Source organism: Drosophila montana, unplaced genomic scaffold (assembly GCF_035044405.1).
Source record: "Drosophila montana isolate Dmon_TW-CO22-7 unplaced genomic scaffold, ASM3504440v1 contig_2667_1, whole genome shotgun sequence".
Lineage (NCBI taxonomy): Eukaryota > Metazoa > Arthropoda > Insecta > Diptera > Drosophilidae > Drosophila > Drosophila montana.
In genome coordinates this window covers 459020-483850 of record NW_026997534.1, presented here as the reverse complement: position 1 = coordinate 483850, position 24831 = coordinate 459020, and the positions used below count along the sequence as shown (strand labels likewise).

The 24831-nt window shown below is 38.8% G+C and overlaps 1 protein-coding gene across 7 annotated transcripts in view; it reads right to left on the bottom strand.

Moving 5' to 3' along the window:
• The window catches only part of msn (serine/threonine-protein kinase msn), a 38359-nt gene that overhangs the window by 4814 nt on the left and 8714 nt on the right, over positions 1-24831 (bottom strand). For 3 of the 7 annotated variants that reach the window (XM_064683728.1, XM_064683733.1, XM_064683729.1), the window contains exons 4-12: positions 11391-11835; positions 11074-11316; positions 10488-11008; positions 10221-10418; positions 8950-8970; positions 7707-8083; positions 6323-6473; positions 3772-4665; positions 1636-1782 (exon numbers count right to left, since the gene is read on the bottom strand). In XM_064683728.1, coding sequence (XP_064539798.1) covers positions 1636-1782; positions 3772-4665; positions 6323-6473; positions 7707-8083; positions 8950-8970; positions 10221-10418; positions 10488-11008; positions 11074-11316; positions 11391-11835 — 2997 coding nt within the window. The remainder of the gene's footprint in view (positions 1-1635; positions 1783-3771; positions 4666-6322; positions 6474-7706; positions 8084-8949; positions 8971-10220; positions 10419-10487; positions 11009-11073; positions 11317-11390; positions 11836-24831) is intronic. The other 4 variants (XM_064683731.1, XM_064683734.1, XM_064683730.1 and 1 more) reach the window with 4 other exon arrangements.

The window sequence follows — 24831 nt, the reverse complement described above, 5'->3', positions numbered from 1 at the left end:
CGATAATAAAACAAAATAAAATGTGATTAGTCTTTCCCCAGAGGCCAATGGTAAATTAAACTTTAAATAAAGTTTACATATTGATTTGTGTGTTTGGTTGTGTAGACATGTGTTTGTGTGTGTGTGTGTGTTGAAAAACAATAAGAATTATACAGGTTTGGTTTACAGTAATTGAGGAGCATCGCCCTCGGCGTCTGCAATGTGTACAGTGCGTTAACAGCGCGGCGGCAAACGAAATGTTAGTTACAGTGACAGTGACATGAGGCTGCCTGCTATGCAACGCAAGGTAAATAAGAGAGCAAAAGAGCAAGAGAGCAAGAGAGAGAGGGAGAGTGAGTGCGGCCACAGTGGGCGCAGCAGTGCATTTGGCTAGCAAACATATAACAGAAACATGTATTCATATATTATATATATATATACAAAGAGACAATAACATAACATGACATTTCTGGTGCGAAATAATACAAGTGAATATTAAGAAGCCCTGCACACATTTAATAATATGTACAGTAACACATGACACATTGTAAAATTTAATTAGAATTTGTTGGAAATGATAAAACTATACACAAAAGTTTGGTAGTTGTTGGGAGTTGGTATACTTTTAATATTTTTTTATTTTTTAGATTTTTAGAAGAGTATTTTGCATTGTTGTTCGAAAACAATTGCTATTGTTGATGTTGTTGTTGTTGTTGTTTTTCATACTTACTATTGTAAATTTTGGTTTGTTTGGTAATTGATTTGTATTTTGTAATTTGTTAGAATATATCGTAGTGGCCATCAGCTCAAACGTTGTGGAAAGACAAAGCACAATTAAGAAGAAGAAAGTTTTTGTAACGTTTTTAATCTGGTTAAATTTAAAATTCATTTGGTTTTGATTCATTTAAAAGGACATGCACTTGTAAAAGCTGCGAATTGCATGCACATTTCTTCTATTTTTTGTTTGTTTAATATTTCATTTTACGGAAATTGTTGATCAATTTATTTAAATTGACATTTTCGTTACGCGCTCTTCATAATGAGCTTTGCTCCACGTCAAAGAAACATGTTTATGCTAAGATATTCTTTTGGATTAGTCACATTTGATGGGTTAGATAATTTCGAATAGGTCAGTATAATTTTGTTTAAAGCAAAAAACGAATAAAACATATAAAAAATAACTAAACTTTCTGCTACAGTAGGTTTATTTTGAAAAGGGAATTTAAAAATATAACTTTCATTTGATGTTATTAAGGAAGACGATTTCCGCAAAATGCGAAACAATGACCCACTGTAAGAATATTTCTGTTAAGTTAACAGAATGTTAAGTGCTTGTCAAGCGAAATGGCTGCTGATTTAATGATTTCAATCAATGTGATTGAACGACTTTTGTTACTTATTTAATTGAGAACCCACAAAAACAAATTGAAAACAATTAAGACGATGCATGAGTCGATATTTAGCTGGATTTTTCTTTTGCATAGGACAGTTAACAATCATAAAAAATAAAAAAAAAGAGTAGACAAATAACAATAATAATAAAATAAAAACAAAAACTGGCAACTCTGGAAACCGAGTTGAACGCACAAAACACACAATGAAATATCGAATCGGTTGATAAATACGATTATAAATGGATCATTAATCGATACTCACCTCCTCACTGGATGATTTATCGTGACGCGGAGGCGTCGCCGGCGAAGCCTGGCTGAGCAGATCGGGCAGGACGCTGCTGGTCCGGGTGCCGGGGGTGCCGAGGCCGCTGTTGTCCCCGCCGGACCCAGTGCCGGCTACGCTGCGATTCTATCATAGAGAAACGAAGAGGGTGAGAGAGACAGAGAGACAGAGAGAGACAGAGAGAGAGAAAGGGAGAGAGAGAGCGGTATATGCATATGAGAAAGGTTTTACAAAAGTTTTAAATGGACGTCATCAATTTGGAAACGAAATGAAATTAAAAACGGCAATGTGGAGGTTAAAAACGCATTTGAAAAGGTAACACAACAAAAAAGGTAATGAATAAACAACAAATTGAAAGAGTCAAAGAGCAAGAGAGAGACAGACAGAGAGATAGAGAGAGAGAGAGAGAGGGAGGGAGACACGAGAGTAAGCAAAATGAATGCCAATGAGATACTGAGACGCCTACAAAATGTTCTCTTCAACAACTTTTCAACTTTTCAACTTTAAACACTAAAAAAGCTTACGAACTAAAACATTTGATTACGTCTTCAAAATTGTTTTAAAGCTAGGATTCTTTGGAGTTTAACACACATAAAAGGCACTTATAATTAGTTTAGTTTAGTTTAGCGCAACTTTCTCTGAGAGGGGGCTGCTGCGGAGGGGGACGGGGGGAAGGGGGGGTTAGCTGCACAGGCTCCGGCAGCAGGCAAAACGTTGCTCAATTCGCACAAAAATTTGCGAATGGTTTCTAAATTTCATTAACAATTTTATTTAAGGGCAACCAAACCAAGAAAACTTTTTTCGAAAATTTCATCCATATAATACGGAAAAGCTTTAAAACAATTTTGAGCAAATGCATGAATTTTGGCAAAGCTAAGCAAATATTTTACACACGAGATTTTAAAGCAAAAGTTAGCTCAGATAAAGTCCTGATTATGATGACATATATATATAATACTTTCAACTATAATATATGCCACAAACCAACATATATTCAGCTTTAAGTTCCATAAATTTAAGATTAACAGATTTAAGTTCTAGATAGAACTTTTAACAAGAAGAATTATATATAAAAATATATTGAAAAATATTTGCTGTCTACTTTTGAGCATAGATAATACTGAATAGTCTCAATTCCTCAATTCCTACACAATCCCACAAATTCTATCAATATTTGTATTTTTTATTATAATCTAGCTCAAACATTTCCCATGCTAAAACTTTAATATATGGTATATCCATGAGATAATGACGTTATTTACACGATAAGGTATATTAAAGCTTAAGAGTTAAGCCTGCCAAATTTAAAGCTAAATCGTTTTTTTTAGCATCTCATTAGCATTCGATACTTTTGTTCTTTTTTATATGGCGTGGTAAAATTATATACATATACGATAGTAGAGTACCGTTATTCGACCGTCTACCCAATGCATGTTATTAATATGTTATAAGTCAAGCAATAAAATGTCCATATAGCTTTATAAATGGCATATAAAATGACTCTTACATCCAAAATTGCTTAATGTTATGTGAAGGTTATGTTTCCAATTAGAATTAATTGCCCGTTCTGATTAGAAAACAAATGCAAATGCAATAAAAATAAAAACATGCTGGGGAAGTTCAAAGCAAGGCAGAAAAACAAACAATAAAAAAATGTTTATAAAACAAAACAAAAAACGGCAAAAAATGTTTAATTTTAGCACTTTTTTCTGTCTAGTTTTTATGCGTACGCTCTGTTATTTACGAGCTGTTAGTGCAATGTTATTAACAGTATGCGGCTGCTGCATGGGCAATGGCAGGTAAGAGAGCGAGCAACAGAGAGATGTAGTGGGTGAGTTGTGAGACAGAGACAGAGGTAGAGAGAGAGCGATGCGTATGTGTGTGCGTGTGTGTTTGTGTTGCGGTGAGTATCGGAATTCTAGCCAAATGGTAAATTTTATTTGCATTACGCTTGGTATTTTTTTGTTGTTGTTGTTGTTTTCTTGATTTGTTTTCAAGTAGTTTGGTTTGGTTTACGTTTCTGGCGCCAAGACAAAACACAATAATGAACGATATTTGATATTTGTTTTTCATCTGCAGTTGTTTTTTTTATGCGTGCGTGCTGAGAACGTTTACCTGCTGCTGCTGTTGTTGTTGCTGCTGTTGAAGCTGCTGCTGCGCACGGGCCGCTGCATTGTGCAGCACAATGACAGACTCAGTCTTTTCGCGACGCGGACGCAGAAAATCTAAATTGGCCCAACTGGACTTTGTCGGCGCTGCGACGCTAGCTGCTGCGCCGCCTGCTGCTGTTTTTGTAGTTGTCTTGCTGGCAGTGGACGTCGCTTTGGTCTTATTAGCAGTAGTAGCGGCGGCAGCACCAGCAGCTGCGGCTGCGCTGCTCTCCTTGCTGCCGCTGCTGTAAATGCTGTTCCTTTGGTACATGGCACTGGCGCGCTGCGCTTGCACTAGCTGCGGCGACTGCAGCTGAGCATTGTTGCCGCCGCTGCTGGCAGAAGTGCCGCCGCCGCTGAGCACCGCCGAGTGTCGCTTCGTTAACGGGAAAAAGTCTGAATTCTCGCGTCGAAAGCCGCGCACAAAGCTCGGCAACTTGGAGTCGGATTCCTGGCGCTTGTGCTGCGGCTGCGACGGTTGCGTCGGCTGCTGCTGCTGCTGCGTTGAGTTGCTGCTGCTGCGCTCTTTGGCAATGCTGACGCCAGTCGACGAACTGGCGCCTTTAAGCGGCTGAAAGCCTTTGGGCACGGGACGTGCTATGGCCTCGGCGACGCTGGCGCGCTGCAGCTTTGCCTCCACCTTCAGCGTGCTCAAAAACGAGCTGCGACTGAGGCTGGCTGTGCTGCTACTGCCGCTGCCGCTGCTGTTGCTGCTAGCACCGCCGCCGCCGCCGTTCACTTTCTTGGAAACGAATTTATCTAAGTCCCAATCGCGCAGAAGCTTCGCGTCTTCAGCTCGCTTTGGCGCATGCGAGGTGGATGCCGATTTTTGTAAGCGATTTATGTTTTGTTCTAATTTCTGTTTACAGTTGTTGTGGGAATAGTTGTTGTTGTTGTTGTAGTTGTTGTGAGTAGTAGCGCAAGAGAAGAATTGTTGTTAGGTTTTTTGTTTGCTTGCATTTTACAGTTCTACAGGCTAATTTTTTTTTTGTATAGTTTATTTTGGCTATCTGTACCCAGGTATGAAAAAAACCGCATGGAAAGTTTTTCATGAATTCTCTCATTGCATTGCATTCCATATATACACACATACATACATGTATGCATGTACGTCATATTGATATGATTTGGGCTATTTGTATTGGTGTTTGCTTGTTGGAGGGGAGAGTGGGGGACAGGGGTGGGGGTGGATAATGCACATTGTGGTGCAAAAGGTGTTTAAATATATATATATAAAAGATCATAACATATCATATCAAGTGCCATATGACATGAAACCAATCGGATGCACTTTTTTGCCTTGAATATATCTCTATATATATTACAATACATATGTATGTATGCATGAAAGTAAGTATTTAGAGCTGGAAAACTATCTTTAAGTCAAAAAACGATTATTAGGAATTAAAACGATATCGTAATGTAAATATTATCGATATATCTAACAATTATTATCGATAAATGACAGATTTGGCGACACGTTATCGCAGATATACGTATTATCGATAAATCACAGAGAGCAAAATATTTTACATATGGCGATACATTTATCGATAAATCGTTTATGAGACATATGATCGAAAAAGCACATATAGAGCGATAAGTTATCCAAAAATGATCATTAATGCTATATATTATCGAAAAACCGCATATTAACCGATATAATATCGTTTATCCGTAAATTATCGATCATTTTTGTAAATATATCCATATTATACCTTTAATATACTATATATTTATTTTATTATGAGCATTTTCTCTTATTTTGAAAGCGCGTATTTTGAACTTCTTATCGATTAGTTGTCCAGCTCTTAAAAGTATGGATTGTGCCCGTGGAAACATTCTATGCACCAGTGCAATTCACTTTATACACAAAACTCAAAAGGAACATTCGAAATTCATATGAAAAAATTAAAGAAAAATGGAAAAGAAATATATAAAATGCCACAGACTAGGGCTAAAATGATATATAGTTGTGGAATACTCATAAAAACTTTGTACAAAAGAAATTCACGAAAAAAGTTTCATACCATGTGCGTTTTTTTTTTTTAAAGTAATATACTAATCAAAATAAATAAATATGTATTTAGTATTGTAATAAGTTTGTAGTTGAAACTAAACTCAAAGGGACTCGTTCTTCAAATCGGTTGGTTAAAGGAGTTAAATAAAAATAGTTGCTGCAAAAAGTTGTCTAAATAGAACCACAACCATCCAAACTTTTGTTGTTGTTGATTTTAATTGAATAATATTAATATATATTTATAGGAATTTATATAGTTTTTGTTTTCTTTTATAGACCTTGAACCCTATAAAAGCTAATTACAATTTGTACAGCTGCTTAAAAACCTGCAACTAAATTCTTCGCAACGTATCTCAGTAGAAACGGAAAATTGAACTAAAAACTAAACTAAAAGAAAACATACTAAAAGAAACTAGACAAGTTCTAGATTATTAGATTAAAGACTTGGATGATATATATATATATGTATAGATAATGTTGGATGGCAGCTACTTACGCGCTTCATGATCAGCGTACGATCTCCGGCCTGATCGTCGTCGTCCGGTGTCGGTGGCAAGGGTCGATTTGGTGGTCCGCCGCTGCCGTGGCTCAGCGGTGTGGTCGTCGTTGTTGTTGTTGTGTCCTCGGAAACGGGTCCCAGGCCGGGCCTATATGAAAATTCGGGTCTGAACATAACCGAAAACAAAACAAAGAAAACCAAAAAGAAACGAAAACACAAAACGCAAAAAACGGGGCGGCAAATAATTGAAAACAATGTGAGGATGTGGAAAGTGAGGGGAGATGCGTGTTTCGGGTTGGGGTTTTTTTTTTATAACAAATAATAGGTGAGAGAAAGTTGAGAATGTTGTGAATTGGTTGAAATAGCAACAAGTTCTACAAAAGTATTGCTCAGTTCCCCAAATGGTTCTATTTACATTTGTGTACATTTTTATAATATCCGAAATAAATCAATTTGTTTTGGTTTTCACTCTATATGTAGAATTTCAAGCATTTGGAATTTCTCGAAAACAAGTCTATAAAATATTTTTATATATTAATATTGTCCCAACTGTTGAGAATATATAATGAAGAAAACATACAGCTTTTGTAGTAGATTCTAAGAATACTCTATTGTTATCTAAGTTCCAGTGTTGGAAAACCTTAAGTTTTTCAAGCATCATTGATCGTGTTTTTTATGGCAATCTGTTCATATTTTTCTCATTTAAATGTTAAAATTAATCCTATTTGAAAAGGTTTTTGAAAACAATTATTTGGGAACAGTGTTGGAAAACTCTAAATTTTTCCAAGCAACATTTTAGGTGCTTTCTTATGACAACCTTTCCATTAAATTTCCTATTATAAAGCTACAAGTAATCTTATTTAGATAACTATTCCAATTATTTGAGAACAGTGTTGGAAACCACTAAAGATTTTCTTGTGTTAGAGAATTAAACAAATTGTTCAGAGTTGCCATAGAATCCATAAATGGGATGTGAATTTATTGATGCTAACTTTGTAATCGGTTATTAGAGTAATTTCTCGATGATTTGTATATTATAAGATCTTCGAATTACCGGCCGTATCAAATGGAACTTTGAACCTAAGAAAGCAATTATTCGATTCTTGGCCTATTCTGCTGACTATTCTTAGAAGTTCTCGAAAGTATTTAAGGCTTAAATAGCTTAACGATGGGCCCATAAATAACTCTAGAAACACAAATAGAACCAAGTTGGAACAAATCCCAAAATATATATATGTGTATGAGGTATGTAACACGTGTTTGTGCGCGATTTGCAATAAATATTTATGTGGAACATTTTGTTGTATTGCAAACTTTTGCCACGCCTTACGTTTTGTGCTTTTAAAAGAGGGGCAGGGGCAGGGGGGGGGGGTGTACTTACAGCGGCTTGGGCGGATCGCTGGCCAGAAGCGTGCCATCGTTGCGTGCCCGATCGTTGGGCTCATCCGGTTCGCTGTCCGAGTCGCTGCTATCGAGTGGATCCAACGGATTGACGGGCTGTCCCAGATGATTGTTCGCCTGCTGTGGCAAAGCGGCCGCCGGCTTCGAAGCTGACGAGGATGAGGCCGAGACACAGATGGCCCCGTTGTTGCCGGCGGATGCGCCCGATTGTCGATTGCTGCGCGGCGGCGCCTCCGGCTGTGCCAGCTGCTGCTGCTGCTGCTGTTGTCCACCGCCTGCTGCTGTCTGTGGCTGCGGCTGTTGGGAGGAGACCACGCCCAATTCATTTAATTGTGCTGCTAACACATCCAAATGATCCTACAGGTATTTTATTTGGTTTCGTATTTTACAAAAGATTTCGGGTCAAGTTTTCGAATGCACACGGAGGATTTTTGTGTGTTGTGTAGTGTAGTGTGTGTGTGTGTGTGTTGTGTTGAGTGTGTGTGTGTGTGTGTTGCACGTGGTACCACAGTATTTTGTTGTTGTTGTTGTTGTTGTAGTTGTAGTTGTTGTTTTCGGGGGGGCAAATGCGTTTGTTTTTGGGGTGGAACGAAAAGTAAGAGAGCATTAGACTGGTTTACACCTTTCACTTCTTATATAGATAAACAAACAAACAGGGCCAAACATTAGAGAAAGCTCGGTTAGTTTTTTATCTATGAAACTTGCCGGGGTTAGTCCTATATATATACTGATAGATATATATATTTCTATCCATATATATATTTAATTTTTTGGCATTACAAACGCATCAATCAAAGCAACTCTTCTATTTATAGAACCTCGTTTTCATTTTTGGTATTAGTTGCATTTGGAAATGGAAAGTGTTTCTTTTTTTGTCGGGTATTGTTTTACTGTGGATTAGTGGGCACGTGCAGGAGCGTAGGAAGGGGGGGGGGGGGGGGCAGTATATGATAGTATTATAGTGTTACGTAAGCGCTTTACAGTATTTTTTTGTGTACCTCCAAAAAGTTGTAAATTTTGTTTCAGAATTTTGACAGGTCTTCCAAAAAAGGGGGGGGGGGGGGGAGTTTACATATAGACACATATATATATGGTATATGGTAAAACAAGCATAAAATACACAAATGAAAGATAGACAGACAGACAGAGAAAGAGAAAGAGAGAGAGAGAGAGAGAGAGGAGGAGCGAGCGAGCAGGCTACAACGGAAAATGATAAAACATACCTCAGGTCTCCTTGGTGGTAACTGTTTTATGATTGTCGTGTGTATTTAGTATTTATAGTATTTTTACGGTATTTTTTTTTTGGTGTGTTATTTTAATCGAAATTATACGTTTTATATATATATTTGACGCAACGGGTTGATTTACGCATAATACAGAGACACACACACACACACATGAGCGAAATCATAAGGTCGATATTATATATAGTTTATATAGATTATATATGTTATGGTAGGCGCACAAAACATGAAAATAAAAGAAGTTGAGAAATCATATCATAAATACAAATACAATACATTACGATCGGGTTTTACAGGGGTAAATTATAAATGAGCTGAGCTGTCTGAGAGGGGGGGGGGGGGGGTGGGTGGTTGGCATTTAGTTACTAATTAGCAGTTGCGCAAAGGGGGCGAGGGGGTATACAGAGGGCAGGGGCTATTATAAGGAGTAGCTTTAACCGACTATTGGAAAGGGGTAAAATATTTATTTCGACGAATATGTATTACACGACAATTGGAAAGAATATGTGAATTTGTACGTAAGATTTCTTGAGAGCGCAAATACTCCCTGATAATCTATACTATATATAAATAGTATACATATATATACACACATATATATACATATATTCAACCTCTTCCTTTTGTTCAAATTTGCAACAAACTAAGCTCCTAAGTTCCCCTTTTAATAAAAAATAGATAGAATCCAATTGGCTTCAAAACTCATTTTAGTTGCATTACATTAAAAATACAAAGCTTTTTGAAAATCTGAGAAAATACGTTATTCAGCATAATAATAAAATATAGCAATTTTTGCTATGTCTGAACTTTCCATTAAATATAATAAAAAAAATCCTGGCCGGGTAAAGTCGGTAAGTTCTTGTTATTCTTCATTGACTTTATGCTACTCCTGACCTTTTGATTAACTATAAAGCAAAATTCTTGGCCCGGGCAAAGCCGGCCAATACTTGCCAATCCTAATACACATATATAAATTTCATGCTAATCTTTCATTTCATTTCATTCTACTCCTGACATTTCGATCAACCGGACAAAGCCGGTTAACACTTGCTACTCTTTATACACTTTATGCTACTCCCGACCTTTCCACTTCCGTTTGCCTAAGCAGATCTCAGCTTTAGCTTTTGATATCGCGAACGGCTTTTTACTATTTACTATCGGTAAAAGTCGTTGCCCTGGAAAATGCTTTGGATTTCCGCCCCATCTTATCTGGCACTGGGTCGTAATCTCTGTCTATTGTGAATACGCACCGATGGCTTGAAATTGGTCTGCGAGCTGCGCTGCAGCTGCTGCTGCTGCTGCTGTTGGGGCGGCGCTTGAGCCACGGGCTCGCCGCACTTGGGTGTCGGTGGCAATGGCCGATTGGCGTGCGGTGGATCTGGCACCACAATCAGACGCTGCGGCAATTGTGGCCGTGCCGGAGGACCCGGCTCCTCGATCTGCTGGCGCTGCAAAAGATTTAAATCAAATTAGCCGCAAGTAACTCAAATTGGAATCTGGGTATGGGGTGCACTAACCGATGGTGGTTTCTGTTGGCGATTGGCCTGCGGCTGTTGGGCCTGCGCCTGTTGCTGCTGCTGCTGCTGTTGGGCCACCTGCGCCTGTTGGGCTGCATGCGCTGCGGCTGCGGCCGCTGCCGCCGCCTGCTGTTGCTGCTGCTGCTGCTGATGCAGCTGCGCCTGGGCGGCGGCATGTGCTGCGGCGGCCTGTGCCTGCGCCTGGGCGAGCAGCTGATGGTGCTGCTGTTGCTGTTCGGCGGCCAGGCGTCCCTCCTGGATTTGCTGGAAATTGCGACGCAATGTATCGCCGCCGGGCGCTTGGATAATGGAGCTGGGCTCCCCGGCCAGCTGCGGCTCGTCGTCATCGTTGTCGGAACCGGAATAGCGATAATCTTCGCGCTCCTTCTCCTGCTTGCGTTTCTTGCAGCGATCGATGTGATCCTTGAGCTGTATGCGCACCTGCCGATCTGTCGGTTGATCCTTGATGAATGCATGCTTCAGCAGATTCTCGGTGTAAGGCCGCTGGTGATAGTCCTTCACTGCAAGCATAAATGAATATGTTTAGATATTTACTTTGGATATGGGTTATGCACTTGGGACTCACCTAGCACCGTGTCAATGAAGCCGTGAAACTTCTTGGACCATTTCTTGGATTTGAGACGCGGCGGCGAGTTGCGTGGTATTAAGAAAAGTGCACGCATCGGATGCAAATCGCAGAGCGGCGGCTGTGACTCAGCCATTTCCAGTGCCGTAATGCCCAGAGACCACAAATCCGAGCGATTGTCGTACGTGGCTTCGGGATTCTCATCACAGGCAATGACCTCTGGCGCCATCCAATAGGGTGTACCTATCAGAAAAAAAAAATTGCAACCAGTTAAACGACTTGGCCATGAGTCACAAAGTCAAGCCTTTTTGCCTTACCAATGAACGTGTTGCGTCTGCCTATCGTGCGATCCAGCTGCGCGGAGACACCGAAATCGACGAGTTTAACCTCGGCATTGTCGGTGAGCAGCACATTCTGGCCCTTGATGTCGCGATGGATGACTTTGTTCGAATGCAAATAGCTGAGGCCGCGCAAGATTTCACGGCAAATGTACGCGATCCATTCCTCCTTGAGGCTCTGACCCTTGGTCGACTTGACCAGATCGGTAACGGAGCCAGCACCACAATATTCCATAACCAGCCAGAGTTGATCGTCTTTGCCGGGCGGCGATTTCTTGATGAATGCACCATAATAGGTGGCAATGTTGCGATGATTTGAGTATTTCTTAAGCACATTGATCTCCAGCTTTATCTCCTCCTCCTCGTCCTCGGTGACGTCCATCACCTTTATGGCAGCCAACTGACCAGTTTTTGTATGACGGCCCTGTTAACAGATAGAGTATATAATATATAGCACATTAGTTGTGAATTGTGAAATCATTTCTATATTATTATTTTTTATCAGTTTACAACCCGAACTGGGCAAAATGCGACCTTGACGCGTTCTCGTAGTCGCATAGACACTTGAACTCGACTCGCTGCACACTTGACAACAGCGCGAATTGGCGGCGACCCTGGGCGAAGGCGTTGACGACAACGTCAATAAACTGCGTCACAAAATAATAATAATAAAATAACGTGCTGCGGGTAAATAACATTTAAATGCACTTTAAACAACAAAACAGGAAGAATTCTCACTACGCCTGACATTGGATACTTTTATGGTATTATTCATAATTCTTGCTGCTCGTTGCAAGAGCTGAAGATTGATTCTTGACTTGAAACATTCCAAATCTGTTGTTATATATTCCTATCTTTAGCTTTGCTTTAAAATCGTATTAATGCTTCAAAATGGTATAGATTTAATTGGGGTCTAGCATGTGTACCATGTTTAAATCCTTTTAATTAAAACATCATAAAAAATTCGAAGAATTTTAATTAGAGCAGTTTTTAGGACTGTAAGAATCTCAATTAAAATAGTATCGAAAATTCGAAGAATCTTTAGTAAAAAGGCATTGAAAATTCGCAGCATCCTAAAACAGAATATGAATATCGAAGAATAATTTTTAAACCTTGATTATAAACATCTAAAATTCTCTTCCTAGACCTTCAACAGGCGTGATTTCGTTTGACTTTTGAACTTTTTTTAACCTCTTGATAGATTTTGCAGTTCTTTACGTTTTTCTTGTCAAAAATATAAATACGAATAAACTTGTGAGCACAAAAAAACAGAGTACATTTATAGTAAATGCTTTCCCACATTTAAATATGCCCTAACTTCATCAAAGAGGACGTGATTTTGATGGAGGCATACTTCTTAGGCCATCATTTGACAAATATTTTGATTGTACATTTAAATTTGCAAACAAAATGTTAAACAATTTTATTATGTTTAAATATCTAACAATTTTATAGACATATTTATAGATTTACTTGAACTTAAACTCTCAAAACTTTGCCAAATCGCAGCTGAATTTCGTGAGGCTCGCCTTTTAGACATAGCCGAATATAAAGCACTTTAGACAGAGTTGAACTTTAATAAAGCAATTTAAACATAGTCACAAGAATATTGAAACTTTCCCAATAACTGTGACAATAAGCAACTCAAATCCCGTAACTATTTCTGGGATTAAAAACTCAATAACTCCACAACAAAAGAATATCAGCTTGGGCACATGTTGAGCTCTAGATGAAGTTAGGATTCGATAACGTTCAAATTTTAATACTGTTTATATAGATATATATCGAAGATATTCTTACTTTCTCGTTGTGTTAAAGTTTGTGTCAAGAATTTAAACAATAAACATGTCAAATTCATAATAAAAACACTTTCTAGATTTACAAACATAATTGAGATGGTTTAGCAACAAATGAATATGTTATTTAGAATGTAGAATATCTAACAGAGCTACAATTGATTGCTAATCGAGACAAGTTTTTATAACAATTTGCCGGCTCGTTAGGCTTTGGTTAAAATTGAAAAATAACGTGAATTGAAAACTGTTTATCCTCCCAGTCAAGTCGAGTCTCATCGCATCGCATCGCATCAGTCAGTCAATCAAGGCGTAAAAATGTATTTCAATTAGCTGTCGCTTTAATCAGAGTCATAAATTGATTTGCCGTTTAAGATTGAGTTGTCCTCCGACCGGTTTGAGACCGCTTCACTCTTGGCCAGAAGGAGCAGGAGTCTTTTTTTTTTTTTTGCTGTTAAGAGGTTTAAACGTCATTTTGCATTTAATACAGTTTTAATTGAAGAGCAGAGCTGCACCCGATGCTCATAATAAATCAAGTGGCTAACGAGAGTTGATAACAATTTACCAGGCAGAAGAAGAAGAAGAAGCAGCAGCCGAGCCAGCTTTGGGGAGGAGAAGAAGAAGCTGTTGATAGTTGGTTTTTATTGATTAGCCAGCGGGGCGGGCGTTTGCTTCCATCAAAATGCTATTAAGCAACAAATTTTGCACAGTTTTCCACTGCAGATTTTTCCCATATTCTAACGGTCCCCCGACTCTCTGTGCGGAAAATTGTTGCAAATTAATGACATGCACTAATGGAGTTGAAAACTGTCCAAGAGAAAATCGATTGGGTTATGGTGCCGCAGGTGAGAGGCAGGTGCAACCAGTTTATGGCACGTCGCGTATCCAGTTGCCAATTGGAAAATACTGGCCGCAAGCGAGAATTCAAGCGAATTTCAAGTCCAGCGTTTGTCGCAATCGAAACAAAAATGAGCAGAAATACAAAGAAAGATATTTGTGAGTCAGTCGCAAATAGAGCTAAACAATCGAAACAAAATAAATAAACAAAACAAATCGACGGCAAAAGCCTTTGCCTTCTAGAGAGCTCGTAAAGAAACTGCTGAATACGTCAAATAATTGAAAATATGATGGAAACCAAAACCAAAACCAAAACCGAAACCAAAACGAGTGTAAAATTGTTGTTAAAGGTAAAGTCAACAATGGATTCAAGACGTGAAGCGCAGCTGTCCCATACGCCATTTGCCTACCTATGCAGAAGTTTTATTTTTTCACTCTTCTCTCTCTTTTTCTTATTTGACGTATTTCAGTATTCAGTTTCAGTACAAGTATCTGCCAGATACACAATGCTCAATGCCCAGGGCGCGAAAAAAAAAAGATATACGAAAATCAACAAACACAATAAACTTGATGAAAAATGCAATGGAGAGAAAAAAACACGCACATTGCACATTTTCGTGTAAGCAGATACAGATACATTTACAGGCGCAGCTACAGATACAGATACAAATACAGTTACGAGTTACATATTTATATGTATATATAAAACTGCATAATCAGACAATTACGTGTTGTCATAACGTGATTTTGTATGGCATTTGACGGCTTCTACGAGCTCTTCTTCTGCTTCTCTACATGAACAACTTCCTCCATGTAATTAAGTCTCTGAAATACTTTGTTGCCCCTCCCCTTGCCACGCCCCTCACCCACCTCCACCTCCTCACGTCTTGTTCTGCAGCCTCGGGAATAAATGCAATAAGTCAACAAAGCGCAGAAATAATTGCTGCCTTACACAGAAAAAAACAAAGCAAAGCAAAACAAAAAAAAAAAAAATTAAAATATAAATATTTATGCATTGTTTTAAATATTTTTAAATAAATATAAACATATTTAACTGATTGTTTTTTAAATTAAATTCCAGCTGTTTGCATATGAAAAATATTGACTTTAAAAGTGTTTAGTTTAAATTAAGAAACCAAGACTTAATTCATAAATTATTTTTATTATTATTTTTTTTAATATTATTTGTATATTTTAAGCAAGGCCGGGTAATATCGGTTAATATGGAACAACATGTTTTTATTTTGAATTTAAACATGGTTTTTTATCCAAATCAAGACACATTTAATGCTTAAAATGATTTTGATATGCCGCCTTACTTTGTATAAACTCGTCTTGACACTTATCCAGCATACCCCATTGCACCTAAATTAGTGGGTATTTAGCAAACGTCGCTGACATTCACAAGCATTTGTTTTGCGTGTTCTGATAACGCGACCATTGCAAAATTATGAGAAAGACAGCAAAATAAAAAGCAACAAGAAACTTGAAAAGCTCGAAACTGTTTGCGAACGACATTCCCCTCTGCACAAGTCCACACCCTCACCGACCTCTCTCCGCAGTCATTCTTGGAATTACCCGCCTTACGTCACATAGTAAAATGACTAAAAGAGATCAACTTGAACATATTCGAGTTGAGGACGAGTTGAGGTTAAACTATGCAAATCGCCAGGGAGAGAGAATAAATGGGAAAAACTGAAAACAGCTGGCTAAAAGCAAGAAGAAGAAGCAGGAAAAAGTGGGGAAATTTGTGTTGCCGATAAGGCAGGCAAAGTGAATTAAAGTTAAGTGAATTTTGTGTGAATTGAGTAAATAGAATGTGGAAATGAAAATGTATTTGAACGGAGGGAAAACGCGGCGAGTGAAAGGGTTAAATATGATAAAATATCAAGAAAATAAAGTTAGATAGATAAGAGAAATAGAAAGATAGATAGACAGATGGATAGATAGATAGACTGATAGATGGATGGATAGATAGACTGATAGATGGATAGACTGATAGATGTATAGATAGATAGATGGATGGATAGAAAGATGGATGGATAGATAGATGGATGGATAGATAGACGGATATATGGATAGATAGGACTGCGCTAAGCGATAGATAAATGGCAGCGATAAGCGACAGATAAAGTGATAGAGAAAGAGTCATATAAAAAAACTATACCAAAGTATTTCCCCTTTGATAAAGGCGAGAAAGTCTTATAGCTGCATATAAATATTTGTCATCAACAAAGAATGAAATTTTATAGAGTATCATTTAAATAATTGCCCATTTATAATATGAATGTAAACTGATAAAGCAATAAACAAAACATTTGGAAGCTGTGAACATTTAAAGTTAACATTTAAATATGAATAAATAGGAAAACTTTTGGTAAATTTGTAAAGACAAAAACTGTGCAAGACGACGGCGCATTCACATGTAGATCTTATATGATATATACATATATATATATATATATATATATTCAGATGATGATGTGTCTGTGTTGGGTTAACAATGCGTGTTGGGTAATTGAGAAGGCAGCTGCCGGCATTAGATCAAAGCAGCAGCCACAGCGGAATACTCCACTCGGCTTCACTTCACGCCACACACTCGCACACTCGCACACACGCACACTCGCACACCTCCGACTGAAAGCTGAAAACTGAGCGCCAGCAACTCCAGCACTTTGCCCACTGAGCTTGCATATTAAATTTGCGGCGGAGGCAACAACAATGCACAGATATATATATGTCTATATATATATATATATATATAGAAAACTTGGATCTGTTTGTAGAGTCAGTCACACACAGCAGCAGCAGCCGTTGGGAAAACCACAATTCAATTTACAGCACTTGCTGAGGTACAAGTGGTAGCTGCCCCCTTTTTCCCCCCCTTCCTACCTTCCCCCCCTCCATCCGACCTGTAACCACGCACCACGCCCCGTGCGATGCGTCAAGTGGTTGCCTCTGCTCGATTGGTAGCGGGCTGCTTTTTGCTGCTGCTGCTGCAATTGCTTGGCCCACTGGCCCAGAGACGACTTTGCTGGCAATCTGTGGCAGCTGCTGCTGCTGCGTTTGCCAACATTGCGCAAGCTTTTAGCTAAGCACCCCTCACCGCCACCCCATGCAATCCCCCCTTTGGCCACATTCAACTCAACAATCGTGTGCAAATTTGTTGTGGCTCCAAATTCCAAACAAATAAGAACTCAAGTCTAGTGGGCATGCACGACTATTAATTGCCCTGCTTTTTAAGTTTAAAGACAAACGTTCGCGAATATTTTATAAATATTTATAAAGGGACGTAATTTTGGAAAATTGAACCTTGGTCAAAGTGTGTATAAGAATCATTATTGGTATTACTATCAAAAATGGTTAGAATGTGGCAGGTTGCTGGATCAAATCCAATTAGTAATAATGGTAATTTTAATTCAAATGAATTTATTATTAGTGGATAAAAGCTGGCAGATCTCTCGCTCAAATCTAATAATTAGTAGTAGTCAATTTTACTTTATTTAAATTGTAATTATTCACAAAAAAAAGTGGATAAAAATTTGCAGGCGCAGGCTCAAATCCAATAATAAATAGTAGCAATTTTTATTCAATCGAATTTGTTATTCACCAAAGAAATCGATAAAAATGCTTTAAATTTCCATACTAACATTCACGAATTTCGTCGGAAAATCCACTTTCACGAACGGAAAATGGGTGAAAAGACAAAAAGACTTGACCCAGTCAAATGACAGCCAATTTCTTGCGAACAACAACCTCTATTTCAATGGAATTGCGACTAGCATAGTTGCAATATAAATATAGCCCATATCGCTGCTGCGTAATGTTGGATATTGCGGGTAAAAATAAAGCGCGTTAAGGTGATTATACACAATTGTGAGGGGGGCAATGGAGGAGGTGGGAGGGGAGGTGCCTTGGCTGGGTTTACGCGACGGCGCATCAATTACCAATTGTTGCTGCCGCTGCTGCTGCTGTTAGTTAATTAACCCAGAAATCAAAGTTGGTTTTTTTGTTTTCTGTTTTATTTTCAAACTGCACTTAAATGGCCACAACAATTGAACTTTGTTGTGCAGTGTGGCTGCCCCCTCGACGACCCCCGCCCCGCAGCTGGCACATAAAACAGAAAATAAACTGCATAAAATAAAAGTTTAAGCTATGCATAAAATAAGTTGAAAAGCTAAAAATGCATAAACGATGAATCAACGCAGTTTGCTTGGTTTTTAAATCACTCCCCCTCTCCCTCTCTCTGTCTCTCTCTAAGTAATTCTCTTGACGCTGCCTTTTATTCGAAATTAAATTTAAATTTACAGTCGCAAGAGTTTGGATCTGAGTGCCGCCTTCTTATGGAGACAGGGTTCAAAGGGTTCAGGAAAGAGCAAAAGGCTTATTGGCCAACTCGCCTGACTGGCTGCCAGTCTGCCCGTCTGGTCGCCTGTTTACCTGCCTGTCTGCCCTGACATGCACCTGGTTAACCCAGTTAGTGAGTTTTTGTTTGATGTTCCACTTTTGGCACTCGGCAGCCAAATGGACTAAATGTGTTTACCAGACTTTAAAATTGCCTTCGAAAAATATTCCACAAAAAAAAAAGGGAGCCAACTTTTTTAGGCCAGAAATTCAATGGAATAACATTAAGTTAACACAAAATAGGCTTCATCCAAAAGGGGACTAATATAATCTTGTATGAGTATAAATAAACCCACCGAGATTTCGGATTGTATTTCGATAAATATTTAGCTTAGCTTGTTAGCTGGTTACCTTTAGATTATGTAATCACAAACTAGGTGCAAAGTGTGTAAATGCTGATTTGATTGATTTTTTTAGACTTTATTTTTATTACGAAACTCCCTAAGTTTCTATATTAAATTACTATTAATAATGAATATATTTATTTAAGATGACTCACACAGATTCCGTAGCTCAAAGGTTTATTTATTTTGATTTCACCCAACTTTGCAATAACTTGTTTTTCTCTTTTAAACGATTGATTCAGCTTATTTATATAAGGCCCTTTTAGTCATCGAAGTTTGTTTCGATTTGATGCCACTTAAGCTATCAGAGCTCAGTCAATTAAGAGCTCTGATCCACAAATTAATATTAACTATATCTGTCTACTATATCATAAAGCTTTTTAAGGCGCAATCTTTGGCATACCCAATTATATATATATTATATATATATTTATTATGCAATCTCAATTTAGACTTAGACTTAATGAAAACGCGTTTCAGTGATTTTGCAAATTCCACCAGTAAAAGTGGAAAATGAGCGGAAAACAGCTGTTTTCGACTTTGGAATCAGAGACTTTTGTGGTTCCCTTGGTGGATAAATGCGATAGTCAGAGCGAAGTTTAAAGTGTTCTCAATCAGCCTTAAACTTATTTTCACTGCAGAAAAACAAAGTGAATAGGTTAAAATTTTCCACGGGCGGGAATTAGGCAATTAGGCACAAAACTATCCACGGGCAAGGCCGGGTAATACCATGTAATACCCGCTAGTATATATTCTGATTCTGATTGCCACACATAATAGTCTATAGCTTTTTACAGTTGTAAATTTGAAAAGCACAGGCCAAAATAAAAGTACACGGTTTTCTTTTGACGATTCCAAGGGATTTTCTTATCAGTGCCCCACTTTTTGACTCATTGATGCTATTTTCAAATGCTGATGGCACACACATATATATGTATATATATTTCTATATCTATATTTATGAATGTACACACATGTGTATCTGTGTAAATTTCGCATGGATTTTTATTGTGCCATATTCCCGATTGCGATAAGCGGGCGTGAATTGTGTCAAAAGATAATTTGCCGTGTACTCAGCCTTTGTTTGTGTTTCGTGTTTGTATTTGTTATATTCGGTTATATGTATATTTAGCGCCTGGAGGTTTGTTCAAGTTCAACGCATTGACTGCCGCCTGATGACATCACATTGACTTCCGCTTGAAAGTCATCTCACCCTCATACGGACGGATGATTGATTGATTAAGTGCAGGCAGGAGCGAGCGAGAGCGTAATTAATTAAATCGGAGTGAAAAGGGGGGAAATTAAATGAATTAAATGCTGGAAGAAACCTCAAATCGAAATGCAATCAAGTGGTTAAAGTGGGCAGAGGCTGCGGAGTTTAAGTTTGTCAACTGCGGGTCAACGGGCTGCGCAAAGACTTGATGATGTACTGCTCAATCTCAATGGGCCGGGATTGATGCATGTACATCAAGCATCAAGCGCATTGTCGCCCAATTGAGTGGACGAGTTTCTTTATGATACACACACTTACATACGCATAATAAAGAATACATTATGCGGCATTGTAAGCCAATATGCATATAAGGGACCAGCAGTTAGATAAGTCCAAAACAACCCTAAACAAAGGCGACTCATTGTACGAGCTGCCTGCAAAAAATGGACAACAACAAGAAACTGAGCAGATAAAAAAAAAGCAACTTTCACTCATAAATTAATTGTTGCAAACAAAACTAAATGCCCCAAAAGCGAGAAGCGCGAGCAGCGAGAAGCGAACAAAGCTAATCGCATAATCAACGTCTGTTTATGCATTAATTTCTCGCCCAGCTGTTTGAGTAATCGACGGCGCTTTGCATTTACATATTTAATCAGCAAATTGCTTAAATATTTGCTTAACATTTCGCCAAGCTGGCAACCTTGAGCACAACAACAATCGATAACAAACCCAAAGCTGAGTTTTGCCTATCGGCACAGATTGTTTGTTATCGAGCGTCGATTGGGACGTTTTGTGGGCGTCGAAAACTTTTAAAAGTGCGCCGAAAGTGGGTCAAGCAAATGGGCCGCAAATTTGCCGTTGCTGATGAGTCACTGTCCAAAGGAGGGGGGCTCAGGAGCGGGGGTAGGGTGCATGGCGGAAGTTTGAAGCCAATGTTGAAAGTGTCCAAATAAAACAAACACAAACACACACACACTTTAAAGCTGTAAGGTCGTCTGTCAATGTTAAAGAAATCGCAAATTTGTACGCTTTGGGTTCAAAGAAGAAGAATTTTGTTTATGATTTTGGACCCAAGTGAGAGTCGAATATTTAGCGACATTTTTTTTTGGGTTTAAACAGTTTGTTTTTGACTTCAGATATGCTTATACATAGTTGAAGATCATTCACACTTGTAACTACAATTTTCTAACGCCCATTCAAATTCTTGACATGCGTGACGCATAACTGTAACTGCAGCAAAGCTTTTGGGACTTCTTCATTTCACTGTAAAATTCAGCGTTTAATGCCCCCAAAGACTTTCGCCCACGCAGCGTACACAGAGCCCAGCATATAATTAACATTCTACAAACATAGCTGCGAACTTTGACCTAATTACGCGCAATATAAGCGACATTCACACACACACACGCACACAGGGCCAGACGGTAATACATTCACACATACAAGCACAACTCGCACTTGCGAGCATTGCACTTACATACATACATACACACACACATACGCGAGACAAGATAATAAAGCACGCCAAGCCAGAGCATTGCGTAGAAAAAGAAAGAAGCAACAACAACAACAACGCGCGCAATGAGCGTGTGCAAAGCTTTTATTTACGACTTCATTTTGGGCTGCATTTTGAGCGACGCAAGCGCAGCCAGAGACCAACGCGGCGGTGGGTGGGGAGCAAATGAAGACACACGCACACGCACACACACACACGCAGCCGAACTATAGGCGCAGCCAATAAAACGCCACTCAAACAAACATGCGAAACACATTAAAGGCAATAAACAAATCAAGCAGGAAACACAAGCACAAAAAGAAATACTAAAAAAAAAAAAAAAGAAACAAAAACAGAATGAGACGCAGCCTCGTAAAATGTTAAATTGAAATCAAGCAAAGTAAAGTTGCAATTAGGCAGTGCTCAAGTACTCGGCACACACACAAATCATTTATTTTTTTATGTGCTGTCGGGAAACAAAGCCAAAAAATATAAGAGAGAGAGAAACAAACAACTAAATGACACTAAAAACTGCTAAACAAAGCGCACAGCTAAAAACTAATTATTACGCAAATTATTTATTTGTTGTAGACAAGATTTAAAAACATTAACAAAGTGTCATTGACACATGAGCATAAAACAGTCCAACACACATGACGGAGAGAACGAGAGAGAGATGGGAGAGCGAGCAAGCAAGATAACAGCTCAGTCGGCGGCGTCGCTTTAGTTGTAGTTGTCGTTGCGCCCTGCGTTCCTTTCTCTTTCACACATAGCAAATATATTTACCGAAACTTTGACGCCTCACCGGCGCCGCTCTCGTGCTCGCACTCTCTCCATTGGGCGTTTGCCGCTCTCCCACTACGGGACCGTGTTCATTTCGCATTGTATTTTTAGAGGTTCACTAACTTTAGTGTTGTTAAACACAGAAATGCGCTGCTTTTGTACTTGCATTGTGCGTGTGTGTCTGTGTGCTTGTTAAGTTTGTTTTGTTGCTGTCCGCTTAATTAAATCTCTAGCCCTGACACTTTTTTCATTGACAAGGCAACCTGCGCCCGAAACTCCGACCACAGCCGAAAATAGCAAAAGCCACAACAATAAATGCGATTTAGGTTTACGAGTTTGTGTGCTGCTGTGTATTTACGCTTTCGCAAAAAGAAAAAAACTAAACAGCTAAATTTTTGCTAGCGCTAGCAAAAGCGACGCTACGTTGGGAAAGTCAATGCGCCGCGGTAAGCGTAAAGCAGCAAAAGGGGTGGGTGGAGGCGGTAGTTGGGAAGGCGACACAACGACCTTGAGAAACGGCGCGTTGATTTTTTGTTTTTACAATGTTATTGTTGAAATTCGCCAAGTTATGCAGTTTTGTTATTGTTATTGTTATTGTTGTTGTCGTGTGGGCAGCTTATTTAAGTCGACTTTTTTTTTTGGCATAAATTAAGCAGTAAATTTATTACTTTCAAACGAGTCGTGTGAAATTTTAGCGGCATTCCAAGCAAATCGAAAGCTCAGCTGCTCAATATTATAAATTTACAAACTGGAGAGTTTTTGCATTTTGCGAAATAGCCGTAAAATGTTTAAGAAATACATTTGTATAAATAAAATGGACGGCTAAAGTGGATCTCTCACTAAGCAACTGTCCGTTAGTTTTCGTCCTAATGTATAGCCCTTTTCATTTATCTCCTTTTCCTAATTTCCAATCACAGCCTTCCTGCATTCGCAAATGCATCCATATACATATATACACAAATACACATATATAAACATATATACACACACGCATACCTACATACATAAGTATGTTTGCACGTAATTCTGTTTTCAATTCCATCAAAGAAAACAAAACTAATTTGTGACTCACGCGACGCTCTTTGATAAACAACCATTAAAAAGCGCAGTAGAAATGAAAAGAAGAAAAAACCGAGACGTTATCAAAAAGCCGGAAGTGCAAAGCACAGAACATACGAGAAATTAGCTGATATTGCTAATAAAGAGACATCAGTGAAATGCGGAGGGGTGTGGTGGGGGGAGTACAACTGGCTGCTGCATAAATCAAAGTCGCATTAAGCGAAGCGAAACGAATGAATTCGTAGAAATGTCAACAGTGACGTCACAATTTCAAAGGAAACACACACCAAAATGAATTAAATTAAAAGCTGTTTTAGACCGAAATTCCCCACGCTCCGCCAGCGTTTAAGCAAGTTATGAATAAGCGTCAAAATGACGCGACTAATTTCTGATAAGCTACAACTAAAATGCGAATGCGTTTGCATCAGCGAGAGACATTCAGAGAGAGAGAGAACGTTGAAAACCGGTTAACTGTCTGTCAATAAAACCAAAAATCCAGTAAATGCCTAAGAAATGACACACACGCACACATACACAGACACACACACATGACACAGCGCAAAATGAACGAACCGTAACCAACAAGTGGACAGCGAGAAAGAGACAGCAACACTTTGCCCGTTACTCTCATAGTGCGTTCTACCGCTGGCGACATGCAGGAAAGGAGGAATGGAAAAAATCATCTACGCGTATTACTCATGCTAATTTTACACAAGCACACACGCACACACATACTCGACTGGAGTCAGTGTTGGACAGTATAATGAACTACTTAATGCCGCAGCGCAGTGGAAGCACGGAAACAAGTTGTCGCACAGTGGGCAACGTGTGACTTATACCGTGCACTTACATATATTGTAATCGCATTGTTGTTGCGGCGCAAATTGTTGTTACCACGTGCCACTTGCAGCTTCGCGTGGTAACACAACAAATGAGGTCGTCGGCGTTATGAAGGAGGAGGCGTGTAGACGTGGGCCGACAATTTTTTTTTTTTGCGAATTGGCCGCATTTCTAAGCCGTTAAACAGTTTCGTAGTGAGCAGAGAGTGACGCATGTAAATTTAGACATTTTATTGACACTTTATTGTAGATTGTGAAATAAGCAATCGAAAAGATTAGGTGCGAGTACATTAATTCGTAAGGCATGCGAGTCCATGGAGTAGGCAATAGACAGAGATGGCAATATATATGAATGCTAGAGTGAATCAGCATGAGAAGAATTAAGATTAAGGTAGCAGGTCAGCGAACTTGGGCATACATATACATATACATATGCATATATAACTTGCAGATTTACAATTTATATATATTTTTTATAATCCATGAAGTGTAGAAATTTAAGAGCTAGGTACAAAAAGAACTTCGATTCTAGCTATTTAGCCGGTAGAGTACGTAGAAAACTAGCCTTTTTTTGTTGCTTGGCAACACTGTACGCAAACAATTTCGATAAAGTTATCGCGACTATTGAATAGTTTCAGTTTTAAAGCTGTCAT